Here is a 25320-nt window from a genome sequence, read left to right on the forward strand (position 1 = left end):
AGAAACAGACCGGTATTGTTAACTATTTACCTTCTTCAGCCACATTGGAAAATTAAGAAGGGAGTCATATCCTTGATACCAATCTCATCTCGTCAGATTTCTTTTTTTTTTTCGTTCTTGTTTTTTTTTGTCTGGCCACAGAGCGAGTTGACGGTATACAGCGAATGCTTTTTAAGGACACATGCATCCCCCTCCCACCCATTTATGTCCATCAGACATGTCATTTAGTGCAGTGCTGCTCCAACCGTCTATAAATAGTCTCTTTGAGTTGACGCAAGGTTGAAGCTCATCGAAAAAGGAAAAATTATGTCACGCAAACTCATTGCACCCACTCATGCATTCATGACTGTGTAAATATAGCCTAGTGTTTGTTTTACGTTCCGTTTTATGTTCCCCCAAAATAGGACAGATTTTACTAGTCACTGGAGAATCACTTTCATGAGCAGTGTTTTGATCAAAGGCCTAACATGTGGTGGTCCGCTGGGAGCTGTGCCCAAAACCGACTCACTTGTACTGCTGTCACTCTGCACAGAAACAGACTTCCAATGTGGCTTCCAACTTCAAACCCCATGCCAAAGATGGTAGATACATCTAGGGCGTCTGTGCTAGTTCACAGGCTATTGATGGGATTTCTGGCCTGAAACGCAGCAGAATGCCATTCTGGCACATTGTTAAAAATATTTGTTGTTCTTTCTCTTACCTTTTTAAGTTTTATTATTGATATAGGACAGTCGAAGATGGTGACAGGAAATGAGTGGGAAGGAGAGATGGAGGGTTCGAGAAATGACCTCAGGTCTTAATCGAGCACAATCCCCAGATTACTGAGCCACGACACCCCCCATTCTTGAACATCTTTATTTTCTTGAGCTAATATTCCATTTTGCCATTTCGTCAATGGACATTTATTGAAGGTGGTCTGATGTGGCGAGATAATGGACAGACAGTCAAGCTAATAGTGCAAGGCCAGGTCTGAGTTGGGTTCCAGCACTTTTATATGGAATCTTTTATATGGATTTACTTCTGTGACTAATGCACTTGCACTTGGTTGTGACAGCTATTCACGGACAAAATTATTCATTGTGCTTTGGTTTTCCAAGAAGCTTCTTACTATGAAGTTGCAAATCTGAAATGCTCCATTCAACATTGCAGTACCAAGAGGCAGGGGAGGTTAAAGGTGGAACACAACTTTTGTGTGTGTGTGTGTGTTTTTTTGCTTGTGTTACTTATTTGCTTTCGTTAGCAACCATCACTGGCAAGCAGCAATTAAGCAAATAATGCACAATCGTACTTTCCTCTTCTTTTTGCAAAAAATGCTTCATTCAGCATATAAAGGGCCCACAAACCCAAAACTCTATTGAAGTTGACAGACAATAGCCAGCAATTTTTCGTTGGAGTTGCTATGCAGTTGCTACATGAACGTGAGGAGTTACTAGTCAATTTCAATTTGCCAGCTGGTTTATTAGCCCATCCGAGTCCATTCTAATGTGTCAGTATGCATGCTTTCATCTGGAGAATGTGTAATAACTTTCTGCCTGATTTTGACAGTGAACACAGTTTGGAACAACTGTCTAAAACAAAACTGACGGCTTACTTCAAGGCTGTAATGTTTACAAGCCCAGAGAGATTAGACATGTTTAACCAGACATCTTAACATAGGATTTGGACGGGATTAGTATTTCAGAGGGTAATATCTCCGGAACGTTTCACAGGTGGTGAAACTCTCGGTGAAGTTAAATGTCATACTGACATGGCACGTTCAGACGGGATTAAATATCCCTTCCCGATTATTATTACTTTACCCCAGGTCCTCCCATTAAACTACTCCTGTCCGAATAGGCATCAATTATAGGCTACAACTTTCAAGAGCCTGCGCGGTTCCAACAGCAGGCAACCAGCCAGCTTCCAGGCATCATAATACTGAATCACACAGTCACATTGCATTCAAACTTGTTGCTCATACACCACTCTGACCGCTTCCACACAGCGGGTACATACATACTCAAGCCAATATACACGCATCACATTGCGGCAGAGAAAGCACGTTGGCAGCCTAACATAAAAAAGCACGTCCTTTATTTTCAAAAGACGGTGCTAGCTGCACTGACACTACATGGCCTGGCACTTAATCGCTCAACCGATTCAACCAAGCAGGAATCTGCTGCTCCTTTTGGCATTATGGTCAATGTAAAGATTATACTGTATATGTTCTACCTTCACCTGTCTCTGATGAATCCTTTAACTATTAATCACCTTTATGAAGACAATCAACAAAAGTGTTGTGTAACCCCATCCACATGATAATGATTCCAGGAAGTGGCTTATACTTCATAATAATAATTATTATTATAACTATCATCATTATTAATACTCATGAACCACCTTCTTTGTCCAGGGTATCTGTCTAAAACAGCCATCCAGCCTGCAGAGCAGAGCCCTGATTGACTGATCTATGGATTGATCAATTGATTGCCTGATTGATTTATTTATTTGTGTGTGTTACGATCTCTCCAGGTCAGCGACTTCACGTGGTCCCACGATGGCACCCAGGCGCTCATCTCCTACCGTGATGGCTTCGTGCTGGTGGGCTCGGTCAGTGGGCAGCGACACTGGTCCTCCGAGATCAACCTGGAGAGCCAGATCACCTGTGGCATCTGGACGCCCGATGACCAGCAGGTAAGGCTGCAATGAGCACAGGACACACACACACACACACACACACACACACACACACACACACACACACACACACACACACACACACACAGGAGAGGAAAGTATTCACCCCTTAGCCCTATGCGTTCCCCCTTCCCCTCTGCGTCAAGTGTAGGGGTAGTGGCATCTAGGCCTGGACGATTTTTCGATTTAAATTTTAATGGCGATGTCAAATTTTTCTACGATTATAAATTAGACATTCGATGCGCATTCAAAAAAACAAAACAAAAAACATCACCGTTTTCACAGACCCGCGAATTGCCAATCATATCTAAACAGCGCCGCACGTAACCAATCAGTTGAAAGAGATCCACGTCAAGTTAGGTTGTGGACAAGCACTTGCAACACTGAGCAGGCTACGCTCTGTTGCAACATAAACAAACACATGTGTAGAGGCTAGCAACAGCAGCAGCAGCAGCAGCAGCGCAGCGCAGCGCAAGCCGGTGGAGTCTGTAGCAAGCCAACTCTCCGACCAAGCCATCGTTATTACATTAGTTCCAAGACTTCAAAGTGAACGAGAACTCTATTGACAGTTCAACTGAGAATGTAAGTTGCTATTATTGTGTTGTTACTGCTTTGTGTGTGTAGTCGCCATTGTTGTGTTATTGCAACATTGCGGCAGCGCGAGTATTTGTTTACCGTTTCCTTGTCCATTGTGTCTCTGTTATGTTTGTATAATAGCATTTACTACTTCTCTTTGCTGCGGCTCGGTTAGAGTGTCGCTGATTTGTTTATTAATGCGCTACTTTGGCAGAGTAGCGGTTACACAAGTCCGTGTTAAGTTAAAGAGCAGCGCAACTTGTTTTTCTCTGTCGTTCTTCTTAAAGGGACACTGTGTGAGATTTTTAGTTGTTTATTTCCAGAATTCATGCTACCCATTCACTAAAGTTACCTTTTTCATGAATACTTACCACCAGCATCAAATTCTAAGTATTCATTATGACTGGAAAAATTGCACTTTTCATACATGAAAAGGGGGATCTTCTCCATGGTCCGCCATTTTGAATTTCCAAAAATAGCCATTTTTAGCTGCAAAAATGACTGTACTTGGGCCATACTAGAAAATATTAGTTTATTACTTCGTAAACGTTCATGATAAGATCAAATTTGGCAATAGGTAGCCCAGTTTCAAATCGCAGCATAGTTGCAGTACCCTTTTTGACCATTTCCTGCACAGTGTCCCTTTAAAGGAGCCGCGTTACCAAACACACTCGCTGAGTTTTCATTGGGGTTGCATTGTGTACTTTGCTATAGGCAATTGCACCTTTAGTCTTGTTAAGGATATTTGTTTTAGACAGTCCCTCTTGTGGTTAAAGATATTTGCTCTAGGCATTTCTCTCATTTTCCTCCTTTATATATTTTGTAGGCTATATTGTATTTATACAATATAAACTTGTGTATATCTCTTCTTTGAGATTATCCATTTTTGTGTGCAGTTTACCTCATAAAGTACATTTCGCTCAGGTCAATAACAGTGCTGCAGGTTGAATAAATTCAGTTGAGGCCTGTTACATTTGAATGTTAGGCACTGTATAAGCTTGCTGTCACTCTCTCTCTCTCTCTCACACACACACACACACACACACACACACACACACACACACACACACACACACACACACACACACACACACACACACACACACACACACACACAATTTGCACCCCACCCTGACCTTGATGGAGTCCTTGATTCCACTCTGACCCAGCCTCTGGTTCACCCCTTCTGCTGTTCTCCGCTCCTCTCTGCCCCCTGTAGGTGCTGTTTGGCACGGCGGACGGCCAGGTGATCGTGATGGACTGTCACGGCCGCATGCTGGCCCACATCCTGCTGCACGAGTCGGACGGCATCGTCAGCATGGCCTGGAACTACCCCAACTTCCTGGTGGAGGACAGCAGCGAGAGTGACACGGACACCGATGACTACACGCCACCTCAGGGTAAGGCCACCTCGCTACACACTACGCATCAACTCAGGGTTAGGAGACCCCACTACACACTACGCAGCACCTCAGGGTTAGGAGACCCCACTACACACTACGCAGCACCTCAGGGTAAGGCCACCTCGCTACACACTACGCATCAACTCAGGGTTAGGAGACCCCACTACACACTACCTCAAGTTAGGAGACCCCACTACACACTACCTCAGGGTAAGGCCACCCCACTACACACTACGCAGCACCTCAGGGTTAGGAGACCCCACTACACACTACCTCAAGTTAGGAGACCCCACTACACACTACCTCAGGGTTAGGAGACCCCACTACACACTACCTCAGGGCTAGGAGACCCCACTACACACTACCTCAAGTTAGGAGACCCCACTACACACTACCTCAGGTTAGGAGACCCCACTACACACTACGCAGCACCTCAGGGTTAGGAGACCCCACTACACACTACACACCACCTCAGGGTAAGGAGACAGCAGGCACTGCTCTTTCATAGATTCGATTAGATTAGATAACTTTTATTAGTACCTAAAGGTAGATTTTATTTGCAGTTAAGTGATCTCCACCCATACAAAACATTTGAAACATTGTGGACACAGACTACATACAAGCATTCCACACTTAATATGAATAAAATCTGTTGGCTTTTAGAACACGTTTTTTGTTGTTGCACAATATGGGCCATTACAATTTAGTTGTGGCCACTGGCCAGCAGATGTTGAGTATCTGTGACAGGAGAGGGAAAACGTGTCTTGGATACGTTGCTCTGCGTGTTCATTTCTACAATTCCACTGAACGAATTGTTGTCAGCCATTATAGTTGCTGGAGATTGTGCTTTTGCTGATAGCAACCAGTGCTAGCACACAGGCATCTTGCATCATTCCCAGCCATGACGTTCTGAGGTAAACGAAATGGAACATGGCATTAAACCCATAGCCTACCAGTCAACACACACACACACACACACACCACTCTCCATGTCTCCAATACCCTGACTGCGGATTTAATCTCGTGCCAAGCACTGGGCCCCCCTGGGGGGTTTGAGTGCCACCAGAGCGCCATCCAGCTGTTTTGGTCTCCCTGTGGTTTCCCTGTGGCTTTGTGCCTGCTCCCGTGGCAGACTAAGGGACGCAGATGGTACCTGGGCTGTGCCCATCTGGCCTCTCTCTCTCTCTCTGTGCTGGGTCTTAGTACTTATTATTGCTACTATTATAGCTTAGCTCTGAACTTTCCCCTGAATTACCTTGGTTGTGGTGGTGTGTGGGACAAGAGACAACTTTTTAGACAGAGACATTAAAAACAAGATTACTATACTGCCCAGTCATAATGAATACTTAAAATGTGATGGTGGTGGTAAGTTTTCATGGAAAAGGTAACATTTGTGAATGGGCAGCATGAATTCTGGAAAGAAACTGCTAAAGATTGCTAACTCAAGGGACGTAAAATGATATATATTTCCAGAAATAGTGGCCATTAACAGGCTGATGCTGACTGCTGATTGTTTGACGGTCTGCTCTGCTGTCAGAAATTGCCTCTTGGAAGTTTTGACTGACCCAAAGGAGCGTTTTGGGGGAAAAGAAAAAAAAAACTTGCCGTAAGAAAATCTGATTTTACGTACTTCAATAGACATTCCGTTATTCACATTTGTATAGACTGTTGGTACTCTGGAATGGGAAAATAAAATGTGAGGGGAAGGCGAAAACCTTTTTTTAAAGGCTGAGCAGATTTTGTCGGCCTGCACCACAAAAACGGACTTAAATCTGATAGAAGAGCCTAATGCCATTTGTTTAGGTTAGGAGAATAAAGTAGATCTTGTACTGCCAGGCTTGCAATGACAAAAACTCCTAACTAAGCTTAGCCTCTCCCAGTTGTCCTAATATGAGTCTTCCTGCTCAATTATCTGTCCCACTGCCTGTGGCCCAGTAGAAGATGATCTAGCTGATCTCACTTGGAGGAGTGAGGGCAAAAGCTGAGGACAAGAAGAGGGCTCTCTCTTTGTGTGTGTGTGTGTGTGTGTGTGTGTGTGTGTGTGTGTGTGTGTGTGTGTGTGTGTGTGTGTGTGTGTGTGTGTGTGTGTGTGTGTGTGTGTGTGTGTGTGTGTGTGTCTGTCTGTGTCTGTGTGTGTGTGTGTGTGTGTGTGTGTAGGAACTCTCAGGACAAGAATTGAGCTGTGTGTGTTTTGCTTGGGTGTGCATTGACTGGAAAGAAAAAGGGTCCTGCTGTGGGCCGCCTGATAGTAGAAGTGATTGTTAGCGTCATTGGCACCATGCAGGGTGTGCGTCAACACAGGGATCACCATGGTTACTTTAAGCACAGGTTCCATGGACTATTCCAGAAGCCAGCCATCACCAGGGATGCTCTAACGGCTTCAAAGGTTACATCCCCCCTCCAACACGCACGCACGCACGCACGCACGCACACCTCCCATGGGGTTGACAAAGGGGTGCTGTCCTACTTCTCCATTCATGTTATACACCTTTTGTGTTTTGAACATTGGCTTTCGAACTTGAATGGGTGGCTACAAGAACAGCAGAGTGCAACCTTAAAACTTGTTACTTTTCTGCCCTGAACGAGTGGCTTTACGCCCAACTATATGCAGTGTATTCATTGTAAATGATCCTACAGAGCAGTGCTGCTTTTAAAACACAAACTGGTTTTCTAATGTTAAAATGTACAGTAGGTTTCCAAAATCCATTCCAGTGGTTCATCAACTTTCTGAAAATATGGTATGGTATAATGGTATTACGTTTAGGTGAACAGGCCATCTCTTCATGCCTGGCTTCCCACCTAGACAGCTAATCCATAGCAAGAATTTGTGTAACCTGTATAGCGTCCCCAATCTGATCTTAATCTTACCTGTACCATGTGCCTAGAATGGCTACATTGCTACATCTTAAGTTAGTGATCGTAAACATGCTTAATGAGGTTTGACGTGCAACCAGCCTGAGAGGAACAAGGCCCACACAGCAGACTGAGGATGGGACGGAGCACGTCTGGCTACTGTGTGAGCATGAGTAAAGAGAGCTCACTGATATCGTGGAAAAGTAAGAAGCAACCCACAGTAGCATTATCGACATGTGAAGCAGAATACATGACTTTTGCTTTTTTAGCATAGCTTTAGATGGGATTCCATGTGGGGTGGAACACAGATGCTTTGGAATATGTAGCAGTTTTAGTCTATCTTTTCCTGGATATTTAATTTGTAGTAATAAACGAAACATTTGCTGGTATGACCAAACCACTGTACATTTTGCAGCCAAAGATGTCAATGACTGCTGGCATGTCTATGAATGGCGGGCACAGAGAAGATGCTTGCTTCTGTTCATGCACGGAAAGGGTTTCCAATTCATAATGAAATTGATTGTTATACTGTAAATATACAGCTCTGGCAAAAATTGAGAGACCACTTCAGTTTTTTTAGTTTTTCTGAGTTTTATATAAAAAGGATAACATTTTTGAAATTGCAGCTTACATTCTGGAAATAAACTTCTAAAAGAAAAACCTACACACTCTTAACTTAAAAGAGCATTCTTCATTCTCCTTCATGATTTAGAGCAGCTAAGCTTACATAATGTGTGGAAATGGCTTCCTGTGACCTCCCCATCTTTCTGGTCCTCAGAGCTCAAACTGCTTGGACGGCGTCGCCTAGTGATGGTTATGCCCTTTTTCATTCCAGCAGGGCAGTTAGTTAGAGGAGTCTATTTCACGGTGCTGGATTTGAAATGTCTCCCGTAATTGCCTGGCTTTGATTTGGGCAGATAATCTAGTTGCAGGAGCAAGTGAAAAGGTTGCCATAAGTTATGATGGAGCAGTAATGAGTGAGAAAGGGAATGGAGTGATGCTGATGATGTATCATGAGGGGTCAGATGTCAGAGATACAGTGAGCCTCCCTGTCTTCCTGCCTCCCTCTTCCAGCTCTCCTCTTCCCTTGCACAGATGCCTGCAGTGGACAGAATAGATTGCACTGTGTCATCTTATATCTGATTATGTGTAATTATCTGTAATGAATGGCAACTAGCTGCTAGCAGAGTTTGGTGATAGGCCTTAGTAGACATCCCTCCCGAAGTCTCATATAGATATTATAGATGTTATGGACCAGTGGTTCCCAAGGGGTTGGGACCCCTTGGTTGGGGTGTGGGGGTGGGGTGGAGGGAGTGTCACGGAGGTAACTCGCGGGAGGTCGCGGACAAAAGGGACATTGCTTAAAATGGGATATCCTCAGGTTAACAGTTAGGAAAATCTAGAAATATTAATGGAAAAAAATGGCCATTGTTGTAGTAGTTAAAGATCAGCTATCGGCCTAGACCTTCATGTACAGTACTTTTAACTTGACTCTGGACACACAATGTTTGTTGTGAAGGTGAAAAGTTAGTAGGCTTTCTATTGTACTTTTGTGAGACGGACAACACAGCTGATTTTGCCCTTATGTAAGTTTTGGGACAGGGGTCTAAAAATATCAGCCCCTGTTAAGCCTTAATTCTGTTTTTGACCGGATGGCCTGAATGTGTTTTATACTGTTTTAGCAGCTGCGCTGTTATAGTGATCAGTCAGCATTTTTTTTCGCTTTTGCACTAGTGTCACTTCTGACGTCCTGACTGCCTACCCTGGCTGTCAGGCTCTGCTGAAAATGACCATGTGGCCTCTATTAAAGTTTTACCTTCTACATTTATGATGTTCAGGCAGCCCATTGTCTCATTGTCCCATTGTCACTTGCTATGTCCTTACCGTCACTGCCCAGTCTGCTGTGTATTGCTTTGTATTGTGTATATGCTGTGGGTCTCAATGTATTCATGTATTTTTTTTTAGTTGCTGTGTGTATGTCCATGTGTGCCTCTCTGCCTGTGTGTGTGTGACTATGTAGACTATATACTTTTACTTTCCTTCAGGATCTATAAAGTGTACTCAGGGGTGCTCTAGTGGAGTTAGCATTTTCCTTTGTTCAAGTGTCACTGTGACGTCCCCTCTCTCTCTCTCTCTCTCTCTCTCTCTCTCTCTCTCTCTCTCTCTCTCTCTCTCTCTCTCTCTCTCTCTCTCTCTCTCTCTCTCTCTCTCTCTCTGCAGTGCACAGCCTCAGGCCTCTGCTGACTGTCTGCTTCACTTCTGGAGACATCAACCTGATGAGTAACTATGACGACCTCTCACCCATCATCATCCGCTCAGGGCTAAAAGGTGAGCCCTTCCCACTTCCTTTATCGCCCTTAGGGGTGTCCTGGTACAGTATTACATTTCCACCACACGGTTATTGTGATCTCTCGCTGTGTTTTTCACAAGGTGGGTTGAATGAAACTATTCCAGTTTGTATAGAACTGCCCAATTTTTTTTTTGAAACTCAAACAGGGTGTCAGCGTTCATTGTATTAAAAGATGTATTGCATGTGTGTGTTTGTGTGTGTGCGTTTGTGTGTCCTGTCCTCCATGGCAGATGTGGTGGTGCAGTGGTGCTCTCAGGGCGACTTGCTTGCTGTGGCGGGGATGGAGAGGCTGGTGCTGTCCCCCGACCCCACCTGCCCTGCTGCCCCCTCCGCCAGGAATGCCGTCGTCAAGTTCTACAACGTCCGCGGGGAGCACATATACACCCTGGACACGCCTGCACAGGTACGCCATTTACAGTGGGAGGGACTTGGTAAATGAATCAATAAGCCAGAACATTATTAATTGAGCCACATGTGACTTTGTGTTTGTGCTTACCGGTACTGCTATTAAACTTTATGTCACGGGCGAAATCAGTTGATTCTTTAACCTGTTTCTCCCTGTGCTGTCTGTGCAGTTATTTATAAGGTCAGCACATTCTGACATTGCATTTTTTTATGGGTTTCTTTTCCACTTCTCTCTCTGTGCACCCAGCGTCCGATCACCACGCTGTGCTGGGGCCACCGGGACTCACGTCTGTTCCTGGCATGCGGCGCGGCGCTCTACGTGGTGCGGGTGGAGCATCGGGTGGCCAATCTGCAACTGCTCTGCCAGCACGCCATCGCCAGCGCCGTCCACGAGGAGAAGGATGTAGCCAAGCTCACCATGCCCTCACGCCTATGCACCTACGTCACCACCGCATTCACTCCCACCATCAAGGTAGGGATGGCCCACAGACAGAGTATTTATTAGAGAGTGGTTAGTTAAAGGTGCACAGAGTAATATTTTTAGTAGTTTATTTCCAGAATTCATGCTGCCCATTCACAAATGCTATTTTTTTCTCAATACTTGCCACTACCATCAAATTATTGGTAAGGTCAAGGTCTTATACATAATGACTGGGAGAATTGCAATTAAAGGTGGGCCTTCTCCATGTCCACCATTTTGATCTTCCAGAAATTTAAGTTTTTAGCTGCAAAACTTACTATACTTTGGTCATACTCGTAAATATTATTTTGTTATTTAGTAAATATTCATGAAAAGATCAAATTTGGCAATAGGATCCATAGTTGCAATTACTGCTATTGCAACCTTCATACAGAGTGCACCTGTAGAGAGAGAGAGAGAGAGAGAGAGAGAGAGAGAGAGAGAGAGAGAGAGAGAGAGAGAGAGAGAGAGAGAGAGAGAGAGAGAGAGAGAGAGAGAGAGAGAGAGAGAGAGAGAGAGAGAGAGAGAGAGAGAGAGAGAGAGAGAGAGAGAGAGAGAGAGAGAGAGAGAGAGAGGGGGAGAGAGAGGGGGAGAGAGAGAGAGAGAGAGAGAGAGATGGTAGCATTCACACCTACCATCAAGGTAGAGATACAACCAAGAGACAAAGAGTATTTGTTAAAAAGGTGATTTTAAAAATACATGAGGAGAACAATGTGGCCTAGCTCACCATGCCCTTGTGCCTCTGCACCGACGTCACCACCGCATTCACAAAGGTATTGATGAGAGATGGATGGATAGAGACGGAGACGGAGAGGGAGAAAGCTAGAAAGTGTTAACTTGGCCGTTTCATCACATTCTAAGTACCGGTATTCATTATGACAGAGAAAATTGCACTTTTCATACATGAAAAGGGACATCTTCTCCAGTGTCCGCCATTTTAAATTTCCAGACCTAGACATTTTTAGCTGCAAAACATACTGTACTTTGGCCATACTAGTGAATATTAGTTTATTACTTAGTAAATATTCACAGTTTCAATGAGCAGCATAGTTGCAATACCTGCTCTTGCCTGACCACCATCCTACACAGTGCATCTCTGAGAATTAGAGCTGTTTGTTTGGTGGATGGATTATATAAATGTGACGTCCATATGTTGTCTTTTTCCCCTCCTAATCCCTCCCTCAGCCCCCAATCCCCGACCCCAACAACATGCGCGACTTTGTGAGCTACCCTACGTCGGGCAACGAGCGCCTGCACTGCACCATGAAGCGCACGGAGGACAATCCGGAGGTGGGCGGGCCCTGCTACACGCTCTACCTGGAGTACCTGGGGGGCCTGGTGCCCATCCTCAAGGGCCGGCGCATCAGCAAGCTGCGGCCCGAGTTCGTCATCATGGACCCCAAGACGGACGGCAAAACAGGTGGCTCGCTCGTAACTGCATTAAAGCTAGAAGCTTTCTTAAAAATGTGTATTTTGGGGGCGTTTTGTGTCTGTATTATATAGGATAGCATAGAGGAGACAGGAAGTGGTTATCCAAAGTGGGAGTTATAAGCAGGTATTGGTGGTTGGGGGTTGTGCTTGGATTTGAACCGGCAACCGCTCGATCTAAAGCAAATTCCCCAACCAGTAGGCCATGGCTGCCCCCAAATTCAGATGAAGATTTGGAGGCTTCGCCAGTGGGGTCAGATTCAACAACTTGGCACCCAAGAGGTCTACATATGCTAAAACCAGACTTTGGCTGATTCAGTAACAATGCTTAGGTCATCTCTTTGGGCATGTTAAATCACTAAGCAGCACTAAACACTAGGTAGTGATTTGTCGGCTTGTGATAGGTTTGAATGGCACTTCTGAATGCCTTTGAGAACAGGAGGAAAAAGCAAAACTACTAAGTGCTGATCACATTGAGTAAGTCATTATAGAACTGCCCTCTGTTGTGATGTGACTGTCAGTGTAACTTAAGTGTGTGTGTGTGTGTGTGTGTGTTTGTGTGTGTGTGTGTGTGTGTGTGTGTGTGTGTGTGTGTGTGTGTGTGTGTGTGTGTGTGTGTGTGTGTGTGTGTGTGTGTGTGTGTTTGTGTGTGCTCAGATGAGGTGTACGGAAACACTCTGATCTCCTCCATGATCGACAGCTGCAACTGCTCTGACTCCAGTGACATTGAGCTTAGTGACGACTGGGTGGGCAAGAAATCACCAAAGATATCCAGAGGAAGCAAGTCACCCAAGCTGCCACGGTAAACCTAACCTCCTTCATTTTTCTGTTTTTCTTATTAAAGGTGCACTTTATAGGATTGTGGCCAAAGTAGGTCCAGTAAAAGGACAATCTCCTGCAACTTTAACTTACAGGCTGACAGCAACACGTTCAGTAGAATTGTAAAAATGAACATGCAGAGCAATATATCCAAGACAAGCCTTAAAGGGACACTGTGCAGGTCAAAAAGGGTACTGCAACTATGCTCATTGAAACTGTGCTGCCAATTGCCAAATTTGATCTTTACATGAAAGTTTTCTAAGTAATAAACAAATATTTTCTAGTATGGTCCAAGTAGAGTCATTTTTGCAGTTAAAAATGGCTATTTCTGGAAATTCAAAATGGCGGACCATGGAGAAGATCCCCCTTTTCATGTATGAAAAATGCAATTTTCCCAGTCATAATGAATACTTAGAATTTGATGGTGGTGGTAAGTATTCATGAAAAAGGTAACATTTGTGAATGGGCAGCATGGATTCTGGAAATAAACTACTAAAAATATTACACAGTGTCCCTTTAAATCTCCTATCGTTTATTCTCAACATCTGCTGACCAGTGACCACGACTCAATTGTCGTTAAAGGTGCACTGTGTTGGATGGTGGCCAGAGTAGGTGTTGCAACTATGCTGCTCATTGAAACTGTGCTACCTATTGCCAAATATGTTCTTTTCATGAATATTTGCAAAGTAATAAACTAATATTTACTAGTATGACCAAAGTACAGTAAGTTTTGCAGCTAAAATGTCTATTTCTGAAAATGTTAAACAGCAGACGTGGAGAAGATCCACCCTTTCATGTATGAAAAAAGTAATTTTACCATTCATAATGAATACTTCATTATTTGATGGTATTTGTGGAAAAAAAACATTTGTGAATTAGCAGCATGAATTCTGGAAAGAAACTGCTAAAAAATATTACATAGTGCACCTTTAAGCATTGTTTTGATATGGATGTGTGAATGTCGAGAGAAATGGCTTTGTATATCCTGTACATATAGGGGTGTGTAGACTGTACTAACAAAAAAAGCTAGACATTGAAAATGGCTTAGGCCAAAAAAAAAGTCTATTTTGTCATGCTCTCCCTATAAATAAGAATGAGAATTGCAGATAGTGTGGCTTTAAGCAAATGGGCAACCTGAGACATTGAAAGAGTGACAGAGCAATAGAGTAAGAGAGGCAGACAAGCAACAACCCTACAGTCAAACCTCTCTTGATGTGCCTTTTTTAATTAGGGTATGTAGTATAGTTTTGATAGTGTGTCCAAAGGACAGGAGATGTGGCTGATGTTCAGGTTGCGACTGATTCCATTTTATTCCTTTCGTTTTTTGTTTTTTGTTTGCACATAACAATCCTCAGGTAGGAGTAGGACCATAACTCCTAAATGACCATAAATAATTTCCCCCTCGTTTGCCACAGCTGATGACCCAGTTTCTTTGTGATAAACTGCTAATCTGATTTCATGCTTCTTACTACTCCTGTCAACACCACATTTTTCTCACTGCTTCCATGTGATTTCTTTTTATGCGATAATGCTAATACGCATGGTGAACTTTAACGCTGTGTGTAGTTGTGATTTGTATGTGGTTCTTGCATGCTTCGTTACACCACCTTGATTTTCAACCTCTCTTCCCGTCTACTACCTTGTCTGTAGAGACTTAGTGTGTCCCTTTACCAACAGGATCAATATAGATCCACGAAAGTCCCCAAAGCTATCCCGTGCCACACAGGAAATATCCCGATCGCCACGGTTACCCATCCGGAAACCCTCCATCGGCTCACCGAGTTTGACCCGCCGAGAGTTCCCTCTTGATGACATCACACAGGTAGCGGAACATTTTGGGACATTCATAACAGTGCCATTTGTGCTATCTTGTCTTTGCTTGAAGACCGTTGGTAACACATTCTTTGAAAGGGACAATGTAAGGGTGTCTTGTAACTGTCATAAGAATGGCATGATGACATCAATGATACATTATTGATATTCATTACTGTCGGGTTTTGGAACGTCATTACACCCAAACAATGGCGATTTGACATTTCAAAAGCAGAATGACTCATAATGACATAAACATCAATCAGTCATAAACATCAATAACGTACCATAGAAGTTCCCGACGTGTCATGTCATTCTTATACCGCTTACATGCCATGTTCATGTAGATTCCTTCTAATTGAGTGTTAGACAATTCTCATTGTGGTTTAAGTAGTATGCTGTGTGTCAAATGATTGGTTTATGTTTTTATAATGTCGAAGCAACATTAATGTCGGTTTTTGGCCTGCAAATAACCTCATTTTATCCTGCTTTTCTTTCAGCATAATTACCTTGCTCAGGTAACATCTAACATATGGGGGACCAAGTTTAAAATTGTTGGGCTGGCTACCTTCTTGCCTACGAATCTAGGAGCAGGTAAATTTGTCCTTTATTGAATTTGGAAATGGAAAATGACATTTTCAGCATTAATACACAACACATTTCCAAGCACAACAGTCAAGGTTACAAGTACACGAATGAGTGATAATTAGCATGCATGTTATATAACTTGGTTTTGATTGCCTTTAATTCTTTTGATAGTGGTTATTATGGGGAGGCTAATGACTACCTGTTATATTTCCCTCCATTATCATGCTCCCGAAAACGAAAAAAAAAAACTCTAGTAATCTACAAGACCAGTTTGCTGCACCTGCAGCCACGGCAGATGACCATTTACCTGCCAGAGGTGCGCAAGATCTCCCTGGACTACATCAACCTTCCGGTCTTCAGCCCCAACGTCTTCAGCGAGGACGAGGACGACCTGCCCGTCACCGGCCCCTCGGGCGTGGCCGACGATAACCCGCCCTGCACCGTCAACATCCCCATCGCCCCCATCCACAGCCCCGCCCAGGCCATGTCCCCCACCCAGAGCATCGGCCTGGTCCAGTCGCTGCTGGCCAATCAGAACGTCCAGCTGGACATCCTGGCCAATCCCATGGCCTCTGCGGCAGCGGCTGCTGCTGCTGCTGCGGCGGCGGCGGCGGCATCATCGTCATCCTCGTCCGACCAAGGCCAGGACCCCGTGCTGACAGCCCAGTACACTGTCCCCGCCAGGTACTCCAGCCCGGGACAGGTGATCTTCGGCGGACTGGAGGTGGGAAGACTGTTGGTCACTACTCCTGCACAAGCATCTCAGCAACAGCAGCACCATCAACACCAGCTGCAGCAGCATCAAATCCAGCAGCTTCAGCAGCTCCAGCAGCAGCAACAGCAGCAGCAGCAGCAACAACATCAACAGCTACAACAGCACCTGCAGCAGCAGCACCAACAGCAGATGCTGCAGCATCAGCAGATGCAACAGCACCTGCACCAAATGCAGCAGCAGCAGCAACACCAGCAGCTGCAGCAACAGCAGATGCAACAGCTGCAGCAGCTGCAGCAGCACCACCAGCAGCTCCAACAACAACAAATGCAGCAGCTGCAACAGCAGGTTCAGCAACAGCAGGCACATCAACTGCAACAGCACCACCAACAATTTCAGCAGCAACAGCATCAGCAACAAATTCAGCATCAGCTGCAGCAGCAGCAGCAACAGTTGCAGCAGCACAACCAACAGATACAGCATCAGCTCCAGCAGCAACAGCAGCAGCAGCTTCAGCAGCACCCCATCCAGATCCAGATCCCACCCAACCCCCTTGCTCAGGGCCAGACTGCTGCCGCCGCTGCCTCCCCCGGGCCCCTGCTCCAGCTCCAGCAAGTGGTGCTCCAAGTCCCCCACTCCCCGGCAGCTGTGGACCACACCACCGAGCGAGCCGGAGGAGCGGAGCATGAGCACCTGCTTAAGATCAAGTCGACGCGTTCGGCTCCGCAGCTGGCCGAGGGCGACGCTGTCATCTTTAGCACCCCGCTGGAGCTCAGCAAGATGAACCCGCCTCCTCCTTATCCGGGCACGGTGGCGGCGGCGGTGGCTGCGGCGGCGGCTGCGGCTGCTGCTTCCGCTGCCTCTGCAGCATCTGCGTCCGGATCCGGTGCCCCCGGTGTGGGGACAGCAGGGCCGGCGTCAACAGTGGCCAGCGGGACACCGCCACCGTCTGTGGACCTGTGCCTGAAGAAAGGGGAATTCACACTGTACCCGCCTCCTGGTGGTGGTGGTGGTGGTGGTAGTGGTGGTGGTGGCGTTGGGGCTCAGGGTGGCGGTGGTGGGGTGCAGGGATACCCAATGCCGCTGGGCTACGAGCGGATCACCACGTTCGACAGCAGCGGCAACGTGGAGGAGGTGTGCCGCCCGCGCACGCGGCTGGTCTGCAACCAAAATGTTTACACACTGCAGGGCCCCGGAAGCTCTGCCACCCTCAGGGTCACCTCCTCCTCCTCTTCAGCCTCCATGGCACTTAGCGCCAACACCCTCACGCTGGATGGCAAGAAGGTGCAACTCCCCTACGCCTCGGCCACCCTCAACCGCCTCACCGTGCCCCGCTACTCCATCCCCAGCGGGGACCCTCCCCCCTACCCGGACTCCTCCTCCTCTTCCTCTTCGGCCAATCAAGCGAGCGCAGCAGGTGGGCGGAGCCCCGGCCAGCAGCGTCTGGACAGCAACCTGATCCACGCCACCCTGCGCCGCAACAGCGCTCAAGCCGCGTTAAAGGTCTCCCAGATGCTGGAAGCTGGGCATCCCGCCCAACGCCCACTCCCAGCCCTCCCTGCCAAAGCCAAAGCCTCCAGCAGTGGCAGTAGTGCGAGCGGTATCGCCGCCGGCACCTACCAGCCGCAGCAGCGCATGCCCACCGCCCTCTACACCTGCAGCCAGTGCAGCAGCAGCAGCGGCAACATCAGTGGAGCTGCTGGCGGAGGCAGCAACGGTGGCATCGCCGGGGGCACCATTATCCGGCAAGACTTTCCTCCCACGGTGAGTGGCGTGCCTCACAGCACGGTCATCGTGCACTCCAACAGCGCCTCACCGCTGCCCTCCCAGTCCTCCTACAACCTGCTGAGCCTGGACGGGAGCGGAGGACCCGGGGGAGGAGGAGCAGGCACATCCAGTGCAGCCGCAGGGGGAGGAGGTGGTGCAGGAAGGGACCGGGCAGACTATGTCAACACGGCCTTCACCGAGGACGAGGCGCTGAGCCAGTCCCTCAGGCACCTGGTGATGAGTGGTGGCAGCGGGGACATGGCTGGCACCCTGACGGTAAAGCGTCCGCCTCCGTACCAGTGGGACCCGTCGGCCACAGAGGAGATCTGGATCCCCCAGGAGCGCACCGGCGTCTCTGCCCTGGCTGCTGCCGCCGCTGCAGCTGCTGCTGCTCAGCAAGCACCCTCACCCGGACCCCCCCTACCGCACAAGCCACCACCCCTTATCCTCAGCCCTGCGCAGCACCTAGATGTTTCAGGGCGGGGTGTTCCCTTCGTCCTGTCCCCCAAGTCCCCAACCTCTCAGAATGCCGCCTCTTTCCAAGTTCCTGCCGGGTATCAGATCGCCTTGCCCTATGCGGCGGCAGCCGGGTACAGTGCTGGGCAGCTTCAGGCCATGCAGGGGTCCCCGCGCCCTTGCTCACCCAAAGAGGTGGTCGCCCCCGTGCCCTTTTCGCAGCAAGAGCCCGCTCTGGTCCTGTCTCAGGGGTACGCACAAAACCTTGCCAGCCTGGCCTGTTGCCCGCTGCCGCCCATGTACCCTGCCGCGGGTGCTTGCGCCGGGGTCCCCATGACGCCCGTCGCCCTGCACCCGTGGAGCGCCTACAACCCGTGCCCACCACCCATGCAGTCCAGTAGTGCCCCTGCTGTGCCCCTTCCTCCCAAGGCCTCGCACATGGCAGCCCTGGTGGACAAGCAGCTCCTCTCCCCTCCTCCACCGCCGCCACTGCCCCCACCCCCCACTTCTGACCTCCAGGGCCTCCTGGCCTCGCCAGAAGCTTCCGCGGACGCCGGCGAGGGCTTCCAGGAGGTGCTGTCGCTGAGTGAGAGCCCTGTGCCACAGCGGGCGGACCGCTTTGGCAAGAAGAGCCGCAAGAGGCTGGACAACAGCCGTGCCGACGAGTCCAGTGTCTCGGCCATGGCGGAAGGTGGCAGCGGGAAATCCAAGAAAGACGGCAGTGGCAGCAGCGCGGGCCGCGCGCTGGGAGACTTCAACTCCCTCATCTCCAGCCCCAGGCTGGGCGGCCGCGACAAGAAGAAGCCCAAGGGCCCCAAGGAGCAGCTCAAGGCCAAGAAGATGAGCAAGGCCAACGCCGCCGCCACCACCAGTGAGTTCCAGGACAGCTCGGAGAGCGAGCCCGAGCTCTTCATCAGCGGCGATGAGCTGCTCAACCAGAGCCAGAACAGCAAGAAGGGCTGGAAGAGCAAGCGAAGCCTGCGGGCGGGCGCCTGCGAGCTGGACGAGATCAAGTGCCGCAAGGCCAATGAGCGCGAGGACCGCAGCCTGGGCAGCCAGGGCTTCGTCTACGTCATGGCCAACAAGCAGCCGCTCTGGAACGAGGCCACGCAGGTCTACCAGCTTGACTTTGGCGGCCGTGTCACCCAAGAGTCGGCCAAGAACTTCCAGATCGAGCTGGAGGGCAGACAGGTGAGCAGCTTGATTGGGCCTCTAAGGCAGGGTTGTCAGACTCAAATTCACAGTGAGCCAAAATCAAAAATCTGATCCGAAGTGAGAGATGAGTGGGATATGTTATTGTGGCTTGGTCTCAGTCATACTGTATTCCTGTGGTACACGAAATGTCGCATTCAAGTCATATTGCTTGCTGTATACAGGGTTACCACTGGTCATGGAATTCCTGGAATATCATGGAAATTCTATAGTTTTCCAGTCATGGGAAAGTCATGGAATTTGACAAAGTTTGCTTGCATAGTCAGGGAATAGCATGGAATTTCGTTAACAGGAGTGCAATAGCAAAAATGTCAGTGTCTCCTTGCTTCTCCCTAAAATATGCAATGTTATACTTTGTAGAATGCAAACTCTTCAAGAAGTTTCTCAATTCTGGCAAGTATGGCCCATGAATAGAGATTCCAGGAGAAGTGGCTAACAAAGGCGATTGTGATTTTTCAATATGTTGGGCATTTCTTTTCACGGGATGTCATGATTGTCATGTCATGAAATTCTGTTTTATGGTCAGGGAAAGGCATGGAAAAGTCATGGATTTTTTTTGTCTGATATGGAGCTGGAGTCTTATACCACCAGTACACTATATACACAGTACATGAGGACTCTAATACACATTTTCTTGCTGGCCAAAAAAAATTACATTGAGGACCAGATTTGGCCTGACCCTGGTCTGAATTTGACACCCCTAATCCAAAGCATGTTGTTGGTTGAAGTACTGTATTTTGGAGATATAGGTTGAGGGATTCTTATCTTAAAAATGCTCTGTTCCAAATTATTACGCAAAACAGTTTCATAACTTTGTAATGTTGGAAAGATCCGCAAATGGCAAAACCGGCACCGGCACCATTCTTGTCGGCCTGAAAACAGTTCTTTTGCTTGAAGATGCTCCAAAGGTTCTAGGACAGTTAGCTAGATGAGCCCAGCACTTGTGTATTTGTATTTGAAGTTAAGCGGCCATAAAACAAAATACAGTCTCAGTTTAAAACAAAATACTGTTAACTGCTCATTCAGCTACAGGTAGATTACAAGCTATTTGTGGGTTGCAGTTAAGGCCTTAAATAAGTGTACATTTCATAGATGACATGATTTTTTTTATTTTAATTACATACATCGCAGGTATCAATATATTATTAATTCATTTTTGGTCAGTGATGGTTAATCCACCTTTGTCTCCCTATACAGGTTATGCAATTTGGAAGGATCGACGGGAACGCCTATATATTGGACTTTCAGTACCCTTTCTCTGCTGTGCAAGCTTTTGCAGTGGCACTCGCTAACGTCACACAGAGGCTGAAGTAACTGACTCGTCTCCCTCTGAACTCTGACTTTGAAGAGGAGCTTGTTACAAGTGGAACAACTTTTGTATAAACTTGCACAAAGTGTGTTCACACTACTATTTTGTCTGAGGGATGGCTCCAAAAAAAACTGGTGGCCGTAATAGGTTGCTTTTTTAAATAAAAAAAAGGGCGCCCCCTTGAGGGAAGAGGCGGAGTGGCGGGCGATGGGCTGCAGGGCTTGAAGGAAGAGGCTCAGTATCGTGCTGTTGTAACACTCTGGACACACACTCCTCATGTCTGCAGAGGATAAGAACAGAAGAGAAGGAAAAACACCACCCCCTGTCCCAAATTAGGCTGCCTTATGTGATTTATACACACTCCTGATGACAAATGGTCAAGTCTCAGAGGTTTTTTTCTTTCGTTTTGTTTTGTGTGTTATTGTGTGTGTCCAATTTTTTAAAAAGTTAAAGCAACAGTAATACTTGAATCCTTTTTGCTTCCTGGGAAATTGGCCATGATTTTCCAGACTAAATAGAGGTACTACTGGGCACTGAAATCAATTGCTGTACGATGTGGAAGTGATAATTGTGTGCAAGGAACAATACATTAATGTCACACATCTTACATTTAAAGGAAGGAGAGCCTTGTGTTTTGAGCTGGGAAATGGTTCCCACATTTAACTGTGTGAGATTGGCTTCTTGCTTGCCATTTTGTGATCAATGTGTAAGGAATGTGTTCCGTAAATTTGTAATGAGACTGAACTGAACGAACGGTCTATGAATTCTTGGTTGGTTAAGAAAGACAAAAACAAAACTGTGCAGTAACCACATTTCAGGGTGAGTTATTTTTATTTTTATTTTACACCATATCATAACACAAATATATGTTCATTTGTGCCCCTCTACATGCAACAGTATTGTTTCTCTTAATGTAACATACATAATATTACACATTGTGTCATGGCTACCGGCATTATATTTGTAATGGTATGTTTATATATTTGTGTAGGTAATGCAAGATAATGTTGTACCTTGTTTACATCACCTTTATCAATGTTTTTGTTTTGGGCGTCAGTTATTAAAACTGAAAAATGGCACACTATATCTGAGTATTCAAAATTGTCAAAAAAGGAAAGGAAAAAAAACGTAAGTTATAAGCCATGGGCTATCACTTCTATGAAGTGAGTGTTGTAGGTAAAACTGATCTCCGGTTTTTAAGACTGTAAGCAAGGTACAATAAGTATTTTTCTATGTGTCATCGATGTCATTTCATAATATTATATTTTAATTATGACAGATTGTCACATTTTATTATTCCATTTAATGTTCTTCTGTCATAAACAAAACTGTTTGTTCAGTCACGGCTCCCTGAAATAGGTGCTTCCTTTTTCAACTACACTGACGATTTAATTCATTAAAAGACACGGTAGCCTCATGTTCTGTTGACATGTTTTGAGAAGACGCATGAAACCTTTCGTGAAGGATCTGTGTTTGTTTTAAGTCCAGTAGATTACTTTTTTTGCATTATTCTATGAGATGAGAACCCTGCTGTCTGGTTGACAGGTTTGGTCGATTGGGTTTCAGTATTACCACAAGCTGGTCACATGACTGGTCTGCTTTTGCACAGTGGGATTCTTCGGTTTGTTATAATGTATAACTCCACTGTGTGTGCGTGCATTTGTTTGAGTGTGTGTGTGTGTAATTATTATTGTTGTCATCCGCATATGAAGTCCAAATTGCAATATTTGATTCAGTTTAAACAAAGTCAATACAATTATTTTTTACATTTTTGCTCTTTAATACCTCTAAACCTAAAAAACAAAAAAGAAAAAATCTGTGTGCCAAAGCTTAATGCTGTTTAGGTGGGACCAGGCGACTGTCTCTTGTTGTTGTTTTAACTGTCTAAATTCTCTGTTCCAACACCACACCACACACACCCCACCCCACGTCATCCCACCTCAACCCAGACAGACCAGTGCCATTATTGGCTTGGACATTCAGTTTATGGTAGTCTGTTAGAATATGTGTCGAGGTTACTGTTATTATTTGTAACATTTTCAAAGAAATCCATGAGCATGAACTTGTGCTAAGTAAGAGGCCAAGAGGGGATGGTGAATTTGCAATGCAGGAAATGTGTCTTTGTTGTGCATTGAATGGGATGCATGACTAACGTGTTGGGGTAGTGACGGTGGTGGTGGTAGTGGGGGAGGGGGGTTGGTGAATTAAGAAGCCAAAATGGATCAAAAAAACCCTTTCTTTTTGTTCATTAATTTTGTTTGTGCAATATTTTTTAAATATCCCCTTTCCTTACTATTGATCGTACCCATACAAAAGTGCACACGTGTGTGTGTGTGTGTGTGTGTGTGTGTGTGTGTGTGTGTGTGTGTGTGTGTGTGTGTGTGTGTGTGTGTGTGTGTGTGTGTGTGTGTGTGTGTGTGTGTGTGTGTGTGTGTGTGTGTTGGCGGGAATGAAACATACTGTGCTGGTTTGTAAAAAATGTTTTTATTTATACTGAGGACATTTCTTTCTTCTGTTGCTGTATATATGTTATTTAGATGTTGCTGAGCATTTCTTTGTATTGACGAGATTTGTTACTGTCGTGTTTGTAAAGGGGCGTAGGACGGACAGAAATACGGTGTTTTGGAATTGTGGGCTTTTCAGAAGGGAATGAGTTTGTGTCTGTTCTAGAACTTAGTCAAGTGCAGTAGATTGTGTATCACGTCAAGTTGTGTCTGTGTGTACAGTTGTGAAGTCAACTGATTTCAGTACAGATGAACCTGTGTAAGTACATGTACCTTTCACCATCTCTCCCCATGCTCACACGCCAAGATGATTTACCCATGGAGATGCGAGTTTTTTTTTGTTTTGTTTTGTTTTTCCATTGTGATTGTCGTTCCTGTTCACAAAAGGAGTGTCATCACGTTTTTTTCCATTTTAATAAGAGGATAACATGATGTGACAGTCTAACGACATGATCCCCCTGTTTTACGTGTGGTTTGAATCCGCTTAATAAAACAACATTGAACTCTGTGGAGAATGGTCTCAAAACAAACAACTGTATGGGGCTGGTGGTGTAGCATTCTGTTTTTTTCTTTTTTTTGGAAAGTGTTCATTTGAACAGATGTGCTTTGTACACGTAGATGTAGGCAAGAAATTACAAGAGAAAAAAATACTTGAAAAAAATGGGAGACTAATGATGGGGACTGAATGTTTTGTGGAAGGTAGCGAGGCATGCCATGTAAATTATTTTACACTCTATAGGTCACTTCATTTCAAGATTTTGTGCTGGTTTGGAAGAAATAAAAGTGGATGGATTGGCCAATTGAGTAATGTGTCTGCTTCATTTATAATTGCACTTTGTGAATACTCTGTCCTACAGAAGAAGTTGAGTTGTGGGCATGTAGGCAGAGGTGTCAAAAGTTTCCTTCCAACACAGGTGACTTATCTGAGTAACCAGTAGACGTGTGTGTACATGTATTTTACGATCAGCTAACTAGGGCTGTGCAATTTATCGAATTTATATCGTGATATCAATATTGCTGTCAAACAATATCAAATTTTATAATATTGATTTGAAATAATATTTGTTATATTTGCCTATACTGCCAAAAGGTAGATTACGCTAAGCACAATACATTCCCCTCATTGAGCCATTGTGAGTACAGAGCAGACTTGCTACCCAACATTCATGCAGAACATCTCTAGGCCAACATCTGTTTCTCTATGGACACTCATACTGCTGAAGCAAAGGAAGATTGTGAATTGTTCAGCCCAATTATTTTCCTTTAAAAGAAATATCGTCTAAAAATCGTGATCAATCAATATTAACTGAAATAGGCTAATCGTGATATTGATTTTTCTCATAATCGAGCAGCCCTACAGTTAACTCTCTCCTCTGGTTGGATCTAGTTTGTGGTGAGTTCATGTGTTAGGCCTACTGTAGGCCTAAGTGTTTTCAGTAACAACGACATTCTATCTACCTCATTAGGTAGCCTACAATGAAGTAAATGGTGTAGCCTGACAGCTATGAAATATCATGTGCTAGTGTGTTTGCTCCTTGAATTTATTTTTTTTATTTTTGGCACCTCTGCATGTAGGGCATTTTGTTAAAGTCATTATTATTTATTTTAATTTAAGTAAAACTAAAGCTGAAGGCCTTTCTGACAATCAGATATGGAGAGAAAAAAATAGGTCTATAGAAATCCTTTAATAGTCTCTAGGGCTACAGAAATGGTTTACATGTGCCTGAAAACGCTCTACAGGCCTAAAGCTTCAGTGTCGTGTATTTAATTTGTTATTATTGTAGTATATTGTGTATTAGATTAGATTAGATTAGATTAGATTACCTATTCATTGAGTCAGTGATCACTGATTTTAACGTTAATTGAACCATAGGCCTATTGGCAAGCGCAATTGTGTGTGACTCTGTCCAAGGTCCTGAACTGATAGCCGCTTTGGTATCACGTGACGGCCAGCCGCAGCAGTTTCCATTTGCGGTGGTTATGGCTCAGA

General features: G+C 45.6%; 1 protein-coding gene across 2 annotated transcripts in view; it reads left to right on the forward strand.

The window, feature by feature from the left end:
- tulp4a (TUB like protein 4a) overlaps positions 1-22243 on the forward strand; it is a 41716-nt gene extending 19473 nt beyond the window's left edge. The window contains exons 4-14 of one of the 2 annotated variants that reach the window (XM_063222714.1): positions 2512-2673; positions 4472-4652; positions 9729-9836; positions 10089-10261; positions 10511-10735; positions 11909-12143; positions 12809-12953; positions 14621-14792; positions 15283-15376; positions 15625-19496; positions 20715-22243. In XM_063222714.1, coding sequence (XP_063078784.1) covers positions 2512-2673; positions 4472-4652; positions 9729-9836; positions 10089-10261; positions 10511-10735; positions 11909-12143; positions 12809-12953; positions 14621-14792; positions 15283-15376; positions 15625-19496; positions 20715-20831 — 5484 coding nt within the window. In that variant the 3' untranslated portion in view covers positions 20832-22243. The remainder of the gene's footprint in view (positions 1-2511; positions 2674-4471; positions 4653-9728; positions 9837-10088; positions 10262-10510; positions 10736-11908; positions 12144-12808; positions 12954-14620; positions 14793-15282; positions 15377-15624; positions 19497-20714) is intronic. The other variant, XM_063222715.1, reaches the window with a different exon arrangement.
- The last annotated feature ends 3077 nt before the right edge of the window (positions 22244-25320 follow it).

Source organism: Engraulis encrasicolus, chromosome 18 (genome assembly GCF_034702125.1).
Source record: "Engraulis encrasicolus isolate BLACKSEA-1 chromosome 18, IST_EnEncr_1.0, whole genome shotgun sequence".
NCBI lineage: Eukaryota > Metazoa > Chordata > Actinopteri > Clupeiformes > Engraulidae > Engraulis > Engraulis encrasicolus.